At 58.6% G+C, this 14595-nt stretch overlaps 2 protein-coding genes across 2 annotated transcripts; both read left to right on the top strand.

The window, feature by feature from the left end:
• Positions 1–10183: 10183 nt before the first annotated feature.
• LSCM1_02879 (uncharacterized protein) lies at positions 10184–11224 on the top strand (the record flags this gene model as incomplete). The annotated part of the gene is made up of 1 exon (XM_067320443.1): positions 10184–11224. The coding sequence occupies one exon, from the start codon at positions 10184–10186 to the stop codon at positions 11222–11224; it is 1041 nt and encodes a 346-aa protein (XP_067178755.1).
• Positions 11225–12480: 1256 nt separating this feature from the next.
• LSCM1_02878 (uncharacterized protein) lies at positions 12481–14511 on the top strand (the record flags this gene model as incomplete). The annotated part of the gene is made up of 1 exon (XM_067320442.1): positions 12481–14511. The coding sequence occupies one exon, from the start codon at positions 12481–12483 to the stop codon at positions 14509–14511; it is 2031 nt and encodes a 676-aa protein (XP_067178754.1).
• Between the last annotated feature and the right edge of the window lie 84 nt (positions 14512–14595).

The raw sequence follows: 14595 nt of genomic DNA, 5'->3' as shown, positions 1-14595 counted from the left end.
GCCAGTTCCTTTCTCCGCTCTCTAATTCGGTGTTGGCCACATCGCATAGCGTGTCGGAGCGTCACGAGCACAGCAGATGCGAGGCGCGGCCAGGAGGCGGGGCAACACACAGACACAAGGAGAGAGGGTGCACTCCCAATTCTACGCTGTGCACCCTGTTGCGGCACCTTCGCTTGCGCCACGCCTCCCTCGTCATCCCACCATTGATGGTCGGACGTAGAAGCTCTAGCCGCCCCTTTTTGTTCTTCCCCTTAAAGGGGGGGCACAGCTGCGCAGCGCCTCGTTTCTTAACGCTCTTCTCCCATCCCTCTTCCTCACGTCGCTCTGTACCGCCTCACCCGCTTCCACCTCTGTTGCCTTTCACCCCTTACCGTGACAACGCGCACCGCAACATGCTGACCAACCCGCACAAAATGCGATGTGTCGCCCTCATTGCCGCTCCCGCGCCGGTCCTCTCACGCGGGCTTCACCGCCGCCTCCCTCTTCCGTCACTGTATACGTCGCTCAGTGCGCCGTCTCTCTCTTTCCCTTTTGGGTTTCCCCTTTTGTAAATTTCTGTCGTGAAAGAAAAGGCGCCGTGACATAATCAGTAAGACTCCACCGAAAAAACACACACGAGCACGCACACGCACACGCCCGCTTTCTGTTTCGCTCTCTCTCTTCTCGTAGGGGCCATTGACGTATCATCGAGCCATCATCGCCGTGGCCATCACTGTGGGTGCGACTCCTTGCGAGTGCGGTGGCTGGTGCTGCCTCGGTCTGCTCGGACGGCCCCACATTTCGGTGGGGCCGACCTTTCCCACCGGCACAGCAACAAGAAAACGAAATTCGCCTTCGATTGGGCACCGATTTCTCTGCGCGAAGAGAAGGCGTCTTCTTTTTTCTTCCGCTCCCGCGTCGCTCGCCGTGAAGAGCCTTTGTTTTTTTTTTGGCCCTGCTCCACCTTAGTGGACCCTCTCTCTCCCCCTTCCCACCCGCTCCGCGCTGTCTCTTATTAGTACACGTTTTTTTTCAACTCGGAGTACCTCACCCTCGTCACCTCACCCCTCCGCCACCCCTCTGTCGCTCCAGCGACACCCTTCACTCCTGTGAGGAGCGACAGCGGGAAACAGAGGCGGCTCATCGGCAGTGCGCAGCCGAATACACACACACACACACACTGCCACGCATACGTATTTATATGTATGCATTACACACAAGTGAGGAGAGGGAGGTCAAACGGAGCTGAAAAGAGGCGGGACAAAGACCCTTTTAGAGCGCATCACGCCTAACAACGCACTTTTAGAGGCAGCGAAAGAAGCAAAAAAGGAATACGTGTGTGTGTGGGAGGGTGTTTGGTGTCGGCGTCCCTAGCGATCGGACCTGTGCCGGTAAGTGTGTGAGGCCTACCAGAGTTTCAGTCCTTCTCGGCGTGTCCTCGTACTCGTCTTTGCTGGGGTTCTAATCCCGTCATTGCCCTTTGAGAGGAGAGCGCAAGGCCGGGGAAGGGGAGTGGCAGTGAAGGAAAGTAATTGTTTCTCGCTCTCCCCTTTTTCCCTTTCTGTCAACGGGGGACGACCGGCTTTTGCACGGGCAAGCACAAAGCAACCTCAACACGACACACACACACACACACAGACAGCGCCACAGCCGGCACCCTGACGCGTGCGCATTGTTCGTTTACCTCGTTTGCGCCAACCTGCGTGCCTTTCGGCATTCCATACGGCCTTTTTTCAAGCGCACAAGCTCTCGATTCCGCTCACACCCTTAAAAAAAACACACACGCACGCACATTCACGCTTTCCTCACATTTCCCCATCCTTCGCGTTGCCTTGGCCCTTTTCAGGAGTCGCTTACGCATTTTGTTGTTCTTTGTAGGGTGGCCACGTCTCTCTCTGTCTTGCTGGCGTATACCTATTCCCCCTCCCTTCCTCCTCCCTCCCCCCTCTTTCACCCTCTTTTTCCTGTTCTGAGGGTGTAATTCGTTGGCTTCAGCGTTATCTGTCCTTTCTCATCCCGTTGGTTGTTCCTCCCCACTTGCAACATTATACCGACTTGTTTTTGTTGTCTCTCTCCCTCCCCCTCCCTTTCTGCGCGCACATTTTTCTTTTCGCTGTCTCTGTCTCTCTCTCTGTGTGTGTGTGTGAGTGAGTGAGTTGGTAGGAGGTACGGACATCTCGACATTGTCCCTCGTTTTCGCCGCTTCCTCTCTGTCTCTCTCCCGCTCCTCAAAGGGGGCACTTCACTCTCACGGAAGACACCCGACATTTAGCGAGTGGGGCTAACATCGTGCAGGCGTTTGCGTGCCCGTACTCAGGTCCATATCTACTTTAAAAAAAGTTTATGGTGCGTCTCCCGATCGTATGTTTTTTTTTTCTCTCGCGCTGCTCCTTTCTCTTCTCCGCTCGCTTTGTGAGCACACCGTTATCATCAGCATCAGAAAGTGACTGTTTCGTTTGCTTTCCGAAGGGTTCCGTCGCTCCCTCTCTCTCTCTCGTGCACGTTCCTGTTGTTCTTGCTTTTTTTTTTGCTGTTTCTGCGCGCCTTTCTTTCTCAGTTAGTTCGCTTGCCCACCCACCCACCCTTCTTTGTTTCTCGCGCTCTCTCTCGTGTTCTCTCTCTTCCATCAGCTGATCGTCTAACAACCGAGAGTCTGTACCACCACAACGGACAACTTCGCACGGGGGTGTGGGTGGGGGCTCATCTTTTTGCGCCCACACTCACGAATCGAGGAGATCGAATTCTAGCATACACGTGTATTCTCACGAGCGCGTCTTCGAAAGGCCCACGGTGGTGCTGCGCATCTCGCAACCCAGACACACACACACACACACACACGTGCGCGACTGACATCGTTACCACACTCAAAGTAGCAAAGCAAATACGGTTTACTTTGCCTTTTTTTATCCGTTCACTCCGTCATCGACCACTTTTTTTTGTTGTTCAGAGGGGGGAGGCAGGGGGGAAGTGCACGTTGTCTGCTCCCTTTCCGACGTTGGGTTACCATCTGTGTGTCACGGCTTCTTCTGTAGCTGTTGTTGCATCTGCCTTTGCTGGTGTTCTCACTGCCGGCGTCAGAGCTGCGATAGAAACGAAAGGAGAGCGTGAGAGAGAGGCGCACCGTATTCACTTCTTCCTTCCTCCCGCTTTGTAGTCTTTGTGCCGCGCCTTTGATGTTTGATTGTTGCCCTTACCCTATTTCAGCTCCCCTCTCCCACTCCCCTCTCGTGCTGCTTCCTACTCCCGCAAGGATTATTGGCTGTATCTGCTCTCACGCTGTGCTGTCCGACAAACTCCACCGCCCACCAAAAAAAAGAAAAAGACATCGTGGAAGAGCATCCGCTGTTGTACTTGTCCTCTCGCTGTGATCTCGGTTTCCTCGGTGTCTCTAGCAGCCTACCCCCCTCCTCTCCTCTCTATTCCCCTCTCCTTGCGTCTCTCGGGATCGTCTATAGGGTGCTTCTACGAAGAAAGAATTTTGTGTGTGCGTGTGTATAAATATACATATATATATATTATTTACACATATATATATACGTTAGGCTTTAGAGACACTGCAGCTCTTTCTTTCTCCTTCTCCATCAATCACTGTCGCACTCCTGTTTCCGCTTCCGCAAGTTTACGCATCGCCTCTCCCCCTCCCCTCTCTTCTGCTGTCTCTCCTCGTGGTACGCGTTCGTGTGTGGGCGTGCGCGTTCTTCACTTGACGCTCTCGTCACTGCTGTCGATTTCTCTGCCTCTCTCGCGCGCGCGTTCTCCGACACAGCTGTCTTTTTTTTTCGAGGGGCCTCTTCTTTCCTTCACATACCGTTACATCTTCGACTTCAAATCGAACTTTACCTCTTTAGCATCGGCGTGTCGGCTCCCCCCTTCCCCCTCCCCCGACGCTTCCCACGCGCACCGAGAAACGAACAGACGCATATCGGGCAGCTACAGGCAAAGATTTTCGAAGAAGGAAAAATAAGGTGCTGTTTCCTACAAAAATATTACAACGTGCTTCTCTTGTGCATTATTCGGCTTACCTTGTCCCTTACCTCCTGCCCCCCCACCCTGTCACCCTGCGCTCGTCGTCACGTTCCTCGTTCGCTCTGTGCGGGTGTTGTCATATATATATATATATGTAGTTGTATTCTGTTCCGTTTTATTGTTTGTGACCCCCCCTCTGTGCTCGTACCCTCCTTCAGCTTCGTCTCATCATTGTACATCTATCTGCTTTCTGGAGTAGTGTGGCGAAGCGCCCTTTTTTTCTTCGCTCTAATCTGCGCCTCCTTTGCCCCCCCCCTCCCCTCCCCTCCATTCCACTCCGACACGGCCATAACCCTCCCCACTCTCGCCGTCGTTTCTTTGGCGTAGTGGTCGTATCGTTGTGCGTCCGCCTTCGTAATCCAAGTGGCTTTCGTTGTTCTCCGCGTTGATTTTCACTGCAACTGGTTTTGCTGTATCCATTCTGAGAAGAGCATCTTTTTTTTTTGGTGTTGCAACGGCGGCTTAATTGCTCAGTGGCTTGGCGAGCCTTTCTCCGGCAGGCGCGAGCGAGTGCTGTGTGTGCGTGCGTGTGGGTGGGTGGGTGTAGGTTGTGAAAGAGCGCGCGCAGGGAGCCGTGAGAGGCGGTGCGCATCTCGTCGCTGCACTCCGTTTGGCACTCAAAAGTACCGATATCTCCCTCGCACGCACCTCCTTCGCCCCGGCCCGCCTTTGCATACGCCACCGTTTTAACGGACAACAGCAACAACAAAAAGGGAGACACAGGGTACGCCGCTTGTCTGTCGATCTCGTCTTCCTCTTCCGTTTTGTTTGCGTCATCCACCTCCCTCATCGCTTTGCGCGTCTGGCAGTGTACGACCATTGTGTATGTGTGTGTGCTCCTCTGCGTGCGCCCCTCTTTCTTTCGCGCCTTCCCTTCTCTCGCGCGCACCTCGCGTCCTTCTGTTTTCTCGTCGGCCCATCCGTGTGTTGACGTGCCCGCCTTTTTTTTCCTTCGCACCCTCGTGACTTCGTATTGCTGCAGTCGCTGATCCACTTATGGACTCCCCTCGGAACATCACGCAGTGCGGGGCGCAATCTCTGCCTGATCGTACCAGACTCAGTGAGGATGTCGCGCCCACTCAACAGCAAACAGAGAGTGGAACGTGTCTGGAGCCGCGGCGGCTGTGCACTGGATCTGCGGATCCGGTGGGCCTATCTGCGTCCTTGAGAGAAGGTGTGCCGACGTCCACCGCGGCCCCAGTGACACTCTCAGCGTCCCGTCCTCTGCTGTGCAGCCGGGGTGGCGCAACACAAACACCGATTCACTCGGTTGCCACTCACAGCCACGTCGCGTCCGGCGAAGTTCTGGCACCGGTTCTGCAGTCTTTGTCTTCCCTGCCTGCGTTGCTAGCGTGTTCTGCGCTGGCTGCCCCCGCCAGCAGCGGCGGCACGCGACGCCTCCCCCTTCAGAGCAGTTCCTTGGCCAACACCGCATCGATGCGGTTGCACGCGGTGGAGGAGACGCGAGCGCTTCCTCTCTGCCCTTTCACCACCTCCCCTCTCACGCTCTGCACGCCTTCTGCTCCGCCGCTGCCTGGTGAGGAGACCGTGCCGTTCACAAGGATGAGAGGTTATGTGGAGTCGAGCAAGGAGACCCCTTTGGCACCACTTCTGTGCTGTGGTCTTCCACAGGAGCGCGCCAGCGAGCAGGAACGGCGAGTGTCGTCGGCGGAAACCTTCTTGAATCTGGAGCCGCCGCCGCAAGACCATAAGGCAACACCTTGGCCGAAGCCCTTCTCGCCCACCGCTTCAGGCGGCACGGGAGTGCCCTCCTCGGTGACACATCGATCCGCCGATGGTGCAGAAGCGCGAGGCGTGGCTCCCCCTCTACTGCCTGCCACAAGAAGCCAAACCGACCTCGCCGCCACGGCAGCGACGCGGTACACACCGCAGCGATGCGGTCGATCCTTCGACACGCCGTTGCCGTTGGCAGCTGGAGGGAATGGCGGCAGCTGTGACGACGTATCACGGTCCTACGGAGAGCGGCGCGAGCCGTCCACGACCACTGCCAGTTTTCGGACCAGCGGGCAGGTCAGCGAGCGCCTGGGTGATACGCGCCGGCCGCCCCCGCTCATGTACCCGTCTAGCTCCACAACAACCTTATCGACACTGCGAACACCAGTGGGCGACGCGGCATCGCCGATGACAGCGCACTCCCACAGCCACAATGGCAGTGGTGGCGGCACCGCAACGCTCAGCAGCAACACAAGTACACGTGGCGTGGAGGCAGAGGCACCAGTAGGAATGGTCACCGGACTGCGGCGCGCCGTATCCTGTGACACACTAGCTTCAGTGAGCTCTTCGCGCTCCAGGCCAGTGCTGACGCCTGCGGCGCTAGGTCCGCCGGGAGCCTCTGGCGCCGCGTCAGGTACAGCGTCTACCACGACCACAAGCGTCACCTACACGCGCAAAAATGTCTGCCTTGGGGCGCTGGACTTCTACGGCAACCCGGTGACGTCTCTCTCTTCGCTACTTGTGCAGATGTCGCTGCGCTCTGGCGATCACGAGGAAGTAGACCCACCCGAGACACGGGCTGGAGCGGCCTCACCCTGCTCGGTAACGCAGCAGCACCAGCGCAACACGCTATCCATGCAGAACTTGAAGGCGCACACGCAGCAAGTGGGCCAGATGGCGCCAGAGGACAAAGTGAAGCGGTTCCGCGCAAAACCGGAGGGCGGCGGTGTCGGCATATACAGAGCACTGGGCACCACGATGCCACGCCGGCGCCGCACCTGCACCAAGCCGTGCTCCACGACAGCTGCCGCGCCTCCCTCCGCGATGCCGCTTACACCAAACAGTTCTTCCTCGACTGCAAAGCCGCAGGTCGGCTCGCTGAAGGACGTTCTACAGGAGTGCAATTTTTTCTCCCTCAAGGACGTTCTCAGCGCCATCGCCGACACCCACGTGCACGAGCTGCGCGAAGCCCAGCAGCGATTGATTAGTGCGCACGCAGGGGGCACTGAGGGCAAAAATGCCGACGCCATCTTTGCCCCCGCAGCAGCCGCGCCAGCGTCCATGAGCGCGCTACCTCCATGTGCGGTCCCGCTGCCAGCAAGGGGCGACGAGCCTGCAGCGGGTGCAACCTGCATCGTTGGAGGCTGTCCGCCAAGTATGACGAGCCGTTCCGGTGGGACAGGATCGGAAGGCGCATGCACCTTCAGCGTTCGCGAGGGCGATAGTGGCGCATGCCTGAGCACGAGTGCCAGCACGGACACGACGTGCATCCAAGCTCTGCACCCATCCGTTTGCTCTCTTGATCCGCAGCAGGTCATGACGCTAGCGGCCGCCATTACAGAGGTTTCACTGAACCTGGACCGCAGCGTTGAGGCATCTTTTTCAGGCTCGACGCCGATTGCAGCCTCGTCGCCGGCGCCGCAATCGGCTACGAGTCGGGCGCGGCTCTCTGCGCACGAAAGCGCACCCACTGGCGGCTTCTCGGTCGCCGACCTCGTAAGCTCGGGCGCCGTTAGCGCGTCCTTCCCGAACCTGCTTGGTGAGGGGTTACCCGCCGGTGTCGCGGTGTCGCACCTGTCTACCATTGCCACGCCGACCAGGGCGCGGTCTGGCGTGTCATCGAGCTCTCTGGTCTCCACAACGATTGCAGATACCGGCCGCTTCGCTGCTGCCACATCGGGTGTTTTTCTCACGACTGCGGCCTCTGCGGCCGCCATGGATGGCGTGTCGGAGGTTCTGGAGCATAGATGCGATCCACTGGAGCGCAAGGTACTCCTCAATCCCTCGAGTGAAGACGTGGACAGCTATGTGAGGAGTGGGATGTGGGAGTGCCCGGAGGACCGCAGCTTGCACACACCGTCGCCTGAGGCGCTGAAGGGAGCCGCAGGCGCTTCGCCGATTACGGCTGCCTTGGCAGCCGAAATCCTATTTCCTACGGCAGCGGCATCGACATCGGCCCACCAACATGGAGGACGGCACGTTCCCAGCTGGCACGGTCTGACCTCGGCGGAGGGGTTCTCGGGTAAGACAGCGACGCCGCACACTGTCGTCATCGTTGACCGGATGCCTCGTCTCACGGCACCGACAGCGCCACATCGGCAGACGGAGACTTGGGTGAGTGCAGACGGCGGCACAGGTGGCGGAAGCCGCGTCGCGAAGGAGGACATTGCTGGAAACTGGACCCCAACGGCTGCAGAGGCTTCGCCACTCAAGAACAACTCGACGGCGGGAGAGGGCGCATTGACCCCCGCGGGCGATGTTTGTGTGGTGATCGGCTCCCTTTCGTGTCTTGCCTTCGGCGACGAGCTTAGCACTGCGTCTCAGCTGCGGCAGTGGGCCCGAAGCGTGGCGCGGCTGGAGCTCCTGCAGCCGAGTACTGATACAGAGGTCATCACGTAAAGACGAAGATCTTTTGCGAAAGGCCTTTCTCGATGAGGCCTTTTCGTTGTTACCGGGCCTTTTCTCGGTTCCGGGAAGACGGCTGTGCGAGTGTGCGAGTGTGTGTGTGTGTGTCGGTAGTGCGCCCAAATCGGACTTCGTCAACTCATGTCCAGGTGGTGAATGAGGTGCCACACACAGGCACACACAGAAGCGCTCATGCGTGTGTGTATTTCTGTGCCACCTCCTCCTCTTTCTCTTGTGCTTCTTTTTTTCGAGCTCGTCGGCAACAACGAGCACACCTCGCGTGCGCGGCAGGACTCCTTTTATGACCATAGAGGAAACACACACATACACACGCGCATCAACCCTCTGTGCCACTTTGTCTCCTCCTGTCTTAACCCCCCTCCCCCAACTCACTTTTCACCTCCCCCCCACCTCATCGAGCGTCGCCCTCCGCTTCTCGCCGCATTCCCTACTTCCTGAAGCATTAATTTCCGCCTCACCCTTTTCGCGCATGTGCATGTGTGTGTGTGTGGGAGGGGGGGCAGCGCACTGCTCTCCTGTTCGCTATCCCTCCCCCCTCTTTCTCTCCTCCATCGTTGTTTGTGTGGGCTCGTGTTGGGACGCTTTCACTTGCTGTCTCTCCTCCTCTCCCTCGTTGCAGCGGATTTGCTGGAGTGCTTACGTCTTGATGTGGAGGACGTGCCTGTATCTGTGGCGTTGTGCATGTGTACGTGTGCTCATGTGTGTTTGTGTGTATGTATGCGAGAGTCGCCGCCCATCCCCTTTCCTCTTCGTCACCGCGTTTCGTCTGCACGTCTTCGTCGCGCGGGCTGCCTGCCTGTGCACGTGCCACGACATCCCAAGAGCCAACACACGAAGAAATAAGCAGGGCAGACAGCCAGGAAAGGCCGGAGGGGCAATTAAACGACCTGGGCGAGGGCGTACGAGACGTGCGGCAAAGGAAAGGTGCGTGTGGAGGGAGAGGGAGGAGGGGGCAGATGGACGCGAGCGTGTGTGCTGGCCGGCGCAGAAAACTGCTTCGTATCGAATGCAACAACAAATGTGCAGAACAAAAAAAATAATGTCAAGAGGGAGTGCGTACAAGCAAGACGACGCCGAGCAAAGACACGGCGAGCGGATGCATTTTCGCCACGGTTTCTTCGTACGTGTTTAGAGAATGTTGCCGAACTCGCTCGTGCTACGCACCCACAACAAAAAGAAGCCGTAGCCAGTCCGTCGCTTCGCTCACCTCCCCCCAACGCACACACACACACACACGTGAAGGGGCATATTGGGGGAGTCGGCATCTCTGGTGACGTTCTTCGTACGCATCGATATCTCGACGAACACGTTGTTACCTGGCTTGTCGAGGCGAAGGGATGAGAGGGGGAGGGGAGCCGAAGGCTTCTGCTGGCCTCTGTGTGTCAGTGTCAGCGTTGTCGCTGTGGGACACTCAACCCCTCAAGACCTCGCCTTACCTGTCTCGCGTTGATCTGCCTCCCGCCGCCCTCTATCACTTCCTCTCATGGTCCTCCGTCTTCCCTCTGCTGTGCTGGCGCTCAGTCGTCTCCCTTCATTTGCCCAACGCAGGAATCTCACGTGCACGTGCATCACAAAGGATTCGCGCCAAATCCCTCGCACATCACGCGACAGCGGCAGCAGCTTCGAGCAAAGGAGGAAGAGTGCCGCTGCACAGCGGACACGTTACGCAACGCCCTCCCGTTTTGTGCATCTCCGCCACGTCTAGCCACTCGACCCCTCCCCCTTTCCCCCCTCTCCACCGTCAGCCAACAGAGGACGGCAATACAGACTTTCGAGCAGCTCGGGAGTCGGGGGCATCATGGACGGCGAAAAGTTGAGCTCCATCAACGAGCTCCGTACACGCTTTCCGGCGCTGAGTGTTTCTGATGCCCGCGCGCTGCTGGAACGGCACAACTGGAACGTCACCATCGCTGGCGCGGAGGCAGAGCAAGGGGAGCGGCAACGCATGAAGGCGGGCTCGGCAAACTACTTTGTGGGGGGTGGGGATAAGGGTAGCGGACAGCAGGTAATGACGCCGCCTGGTGAGAGCGATCCTAACCGCGAAGTCAGTGGCATGCACTCCATGATCGATCGCATTTTTCGCAAAGCCCACAAGGAGGGGGCGAGCGGGGGTCGAGGCGATGCCAGCAGTGGGGCGGAGGGGGCAGAGCCCCGTGCCTTCTACGGCCGAGGGCAGCGCCTCGGGTACACCGCGAACCTCAGCCCATATGTCGCTTCCACGCTGCGCGCAGAGCGATCGATTTGTGTGACGATTTACCGTAACGGTTTTGAAGTGGACAAGGATACGTTCGTCCCACTCAACAGCGACGAAGGCCGCCAGTTCGCGGAAGCGATGGACCGTGGTTTTGTGCCGCCTTTCCTCGCCGCGAAGTACCCGAACACCGACCTCAAGGTAAACCTCCGCGACTGCCTCCAGGTGGACTACTCTCCACCTGCTTACACAGCCTTCCAGGGTCAAGGCCGCCGCCTCGCGGCGCCAGGAAGCACCGCAGCCTCGCCCGCTGCAGCTGCAGGTGATTCAGCGCCTGTGGCGACGGCGAGTCCGTCGGGCACCGCATCTTATGATGCTGCTCGCACAGTGGAGGTGCATAGTGATGAAGCGACGTCATTTGTGGTGCTTCTGAACACGCGGGGAGAGCGGAGACAGGTGGAATTAAACCCGGAACGGCATACAGTGGAAGACCTCTACACCCTGGCACACGCCTACCAGCCAGAGCTCGAGCAGTTTATCCTGGTGGAGCGGGGTATGCCGCCGCGCCGCTTAGAGGGATCTACGCGATCGCAGACGATTGCGCAAGCCAAGCTGAGCCGCGCTGTCGTCGCCCTCCAGCAGTTCTGACGATGGTGAGGAGAGAGCGGCAAACTAGGGCAAAACGCGCGTGTTGGTGTGTGCGTGTATAGGTGGAAGGGTCAGGGGGGTCATCAGCGGAAGCGAAGGCTTCGACGAGAGCGACGTTTTTCTCGCTGCTGCATCTCTTGGGAAGAGGAAGCACCTACGCTGTCTGCTTCTACGCTGCAGCGTGCATTCGTGCCAGACATGGTGACCACGGCGGGCAGCTTTTTTTTGCTTCGAGCATTTTTTCCAGATTAGGGACAACCCGCGTACTCGTCAGCATCCTCATTCAGCTCACACACTCCCGCCCCCCTTCCCCGTCATCCTTTCACCTGCCGCTCCTCCACGCTGCGCTGTGCCGGCTTCTGTTGATGTATGAGTTCTGCCATCCCTTCCGATGAGGCCTGCGCCACTCGCGTGCGCGACCGCATGCGCGTACGTCCTCCACCCCCCATCTCCCCATATAAAGGCGTTCACGCCGGCTCACAGAGAAGCGCACACGCACCTTTTTTTCTTTTTACATATGCTCTGGCGTCTCTGTTCTCCATTCCAGTCTCTCTCTCTCTCTGCCACGCGATCCGCGTTCTTTCTCCTGTCGGGGACGCCTTCATTACGCCTCACGTAGGGGTCTCGAATCCTTACATCATCGCGCGTGCTCTCACTGTGACGCGATGTGTGTGTGTGTGTGTGTCTGTTCGAGCCGCTCCCGTGCGATCGTCAGCGCGACAAGGGGAGTCTGACAAAGCTGCAAAGTGTACGTGCGTGCGCGAGGGATGGGGTTTAAATGCGTCCACCCACACACACACAGTCGAGAAAGAGAGAGAGAGCGGATTTTGCACCCATCGCCGTACACCCCTCGGGGAAAGGTCCCCCACACAGACACACACACACACACGCACGCACACATCTATTTGCCGCCTCCTCAGGTGCGTGCCGAAGACGCGCTGGTGAAAGCAGAGGAGGAAGGGTATGCCGACATGCCTTCTTGCTGCCACCTTACGCAGTTGTTTGTTCCACGTCGCCTTCTTTAGCGGCACCCCCCTCCCCGCGCTGTCTAGCATACGAACTTCTCTTCATCCGCGCAGCCGTCTTCATCATCTTTGCTTCGCTCTCTCTCTCTTCACTCCCCCGCTAAACGCCTTCGGTGCAGTCTCCACACAAAGCGGATTTCAAGAAGAAACGGCAGCGGCGCGCACAGCGGCTCCTCGAGGTGTATATTGTGTCGCAGCGGCGGCAGCAGTGGAGGAGAGGGAAGGGGGACGATGCGTTCATGTCTAGCGCACTTGTGTGCCTGCGAAGGGGCGCGCAAGGCCGCGAAGGGATCGTTGTACGCGTCCGGCAACTGGGCGGCGCTCCGCTCCAATGTGGCGGAGTCTGCAAGGGCAACGGTGGAGGAATGTTTGAAGCCATCAATAGTGCCGACGCGCCACTTCCAGCGTAGTCTTCCTAAGCTGCCGCTTCCCCCCCTTCAGGACACACTGCAACGGTACCTTTCAGCCGCGAAGCCTCTTTGCACACCCAAACAGCTCGCTGCTACGAGCGCGACTGTAGCCGCCTTCCTGAAGGGTGAAGGGCGCCGCGTCCACGATGAGCTACGACGCACCGACAAAGCAAATCCGCACACGTCGTACATCTCGTCCGACATGTTTGAGCAGGCGCTGAAGGAGCGGTGCGCGCTTCCGCTGCGGTCGCACAGGACGTGGCTGGTTCGCCCAGATCCTGAGAAGCAAGACATGTTGGTACGGAGCGCCTACTGGATTTGGGCCTCGGTTCATTTCTACAAGCTCTTCCTCGACAATCAACTTCGTCCGGAGATCCACTACAGCCTTGACGGTGGTGGCCTCGTGAAGGGAAGCGGGTACTGCACCGCCGAATGGTTCCAGCGCACGGCAGCGCTGCTTTCGGACTATGTTAGCACCCCATTCGTCTACATGGCGTCACTAGGTGTGGCGCAGCCGCTGGATATGTCGCAGTTCGACTGCCTCTTTAACTCCTCGCGGGTGCCAGGTATCCTCCAGGACGAAATCAAGCCAGTTGGCTTCACGCCCTACGTGTTGGTGCAGTACCGGGGGCACCAATTTCAAATTACTGTTGCCGATGCGGACTGTGTGCCCGTGTCCATCGACGAGCTGTATGCGCAGCTGCGTGACATTGTAGACACGACGGTAGCGCAGCCGGACATCGATGTGAGCGTCTTTAGCGCACTGCCGCGGACCGAGTGGAACGGAGCCCGGACGCTGCTGCTGCGAAGCGTAGTAAACGGCAAAAGTCTGCAGGCGGTAGAGGAAAGCATGCTGGTGCTCAATCTCGACGCGGACGATGAGAGAGACGTCATGGCGGACCCCACATCGCCCGCAGGGGTGATGGCGAAGTCGCCGTCTGTACGAGCCGGGAGCCGTTGGTGGGACAAAAGCCTCTCTGTGTCGGTTAATAGCCGCGGTGACATTGCCGTTTCGGCGGAGTCAAGCTGGGGCGATGGCGTGGCGGTGCGGCGTTACATTAACGACGTCTACGCCCTCGCTCGTGCGGCGCACACGCACGCGCTGAGGAAGGACGCTCCAGCGGCGCACAAGCTCCGCCCTTTGCAGTGGCATGTCCCAGAGGAGCTGAAGGCTGTGGCCCACAGGGTTACGCGACGGGCAAACAAGGACCGAGAGAGCCTCGACGTTTCGGCCGGAGTGCTAGACATCGCCACGATACCAACTCCCATTGTAGAGGCCACTGTGCAGCTCGCGGCGCAGCTGGCCATGTTCCGTCTGCAGCAGCAGCCTATGAACTGCGTGCAACACACAGACCTGCATTGCTATCTTCGCGGCCGCCGCGAGCAGTTTCCGCTCACCACGCAGGAGAGCACAGCGTTTTTGCTAAGCATGAGCGTATCAGATCGGTGCAAACAACACGCAGCGTGCCACGCAGCGCTGCAGCGCTACAGGGCGGAGAAGAACGCGGTCCGTCGAGGCAGCACCACGCAAAGCCACCTGTTGGTTCTTCGCCTGACGGCGGAGCGCTTTCTTGGCCGAGTTCCAGACATGTACAGCGACCCCGTCTTTTCCTTTGTCACTCAACCTACGCTACAGTTTGAAATGGTGGACGCGAAGGCTATCTACGGCTGTGGATACATGCTTCACCCACGCAGCTACCACCTCACCTGTAGCCGCACTGGATCATCCCTACTGTTTCAGGTGACGTCGCCGCCCCTATCGTTCTGCTGTGCTGCCGTCTCAAGCGCTAGCTTGGCGGCAGCCTTTACACTGGCATGTCGGGATGTGGCGGCTGTACTGGCGTCAGGCTGACATGGGCAACGTCGGCGAGAAGGCGAAAGCAAGAGTGAGGCGACGAGACAGGTGAGTGCCGCTTCCGCTGTCTTCAGCGCAATC

The sequence above is a fragment of the Leishmania martiniquensis genome, chromosome 22 (assembly GCF_017916325.1).
Source record: "Leishmania martiniquensis isolate LSCM1 chromosome 22, whole genome shotgun sequence".
NCBI lineage: Eukaryota > Euglenozoa > Kinetoplastea > Trypanosomatida > Trypanosomatidae > Leishmania > Leishmania martiniquensis.
This window is presented reverse-complemented; position numbering and strand designations above follow the sequence as displayed.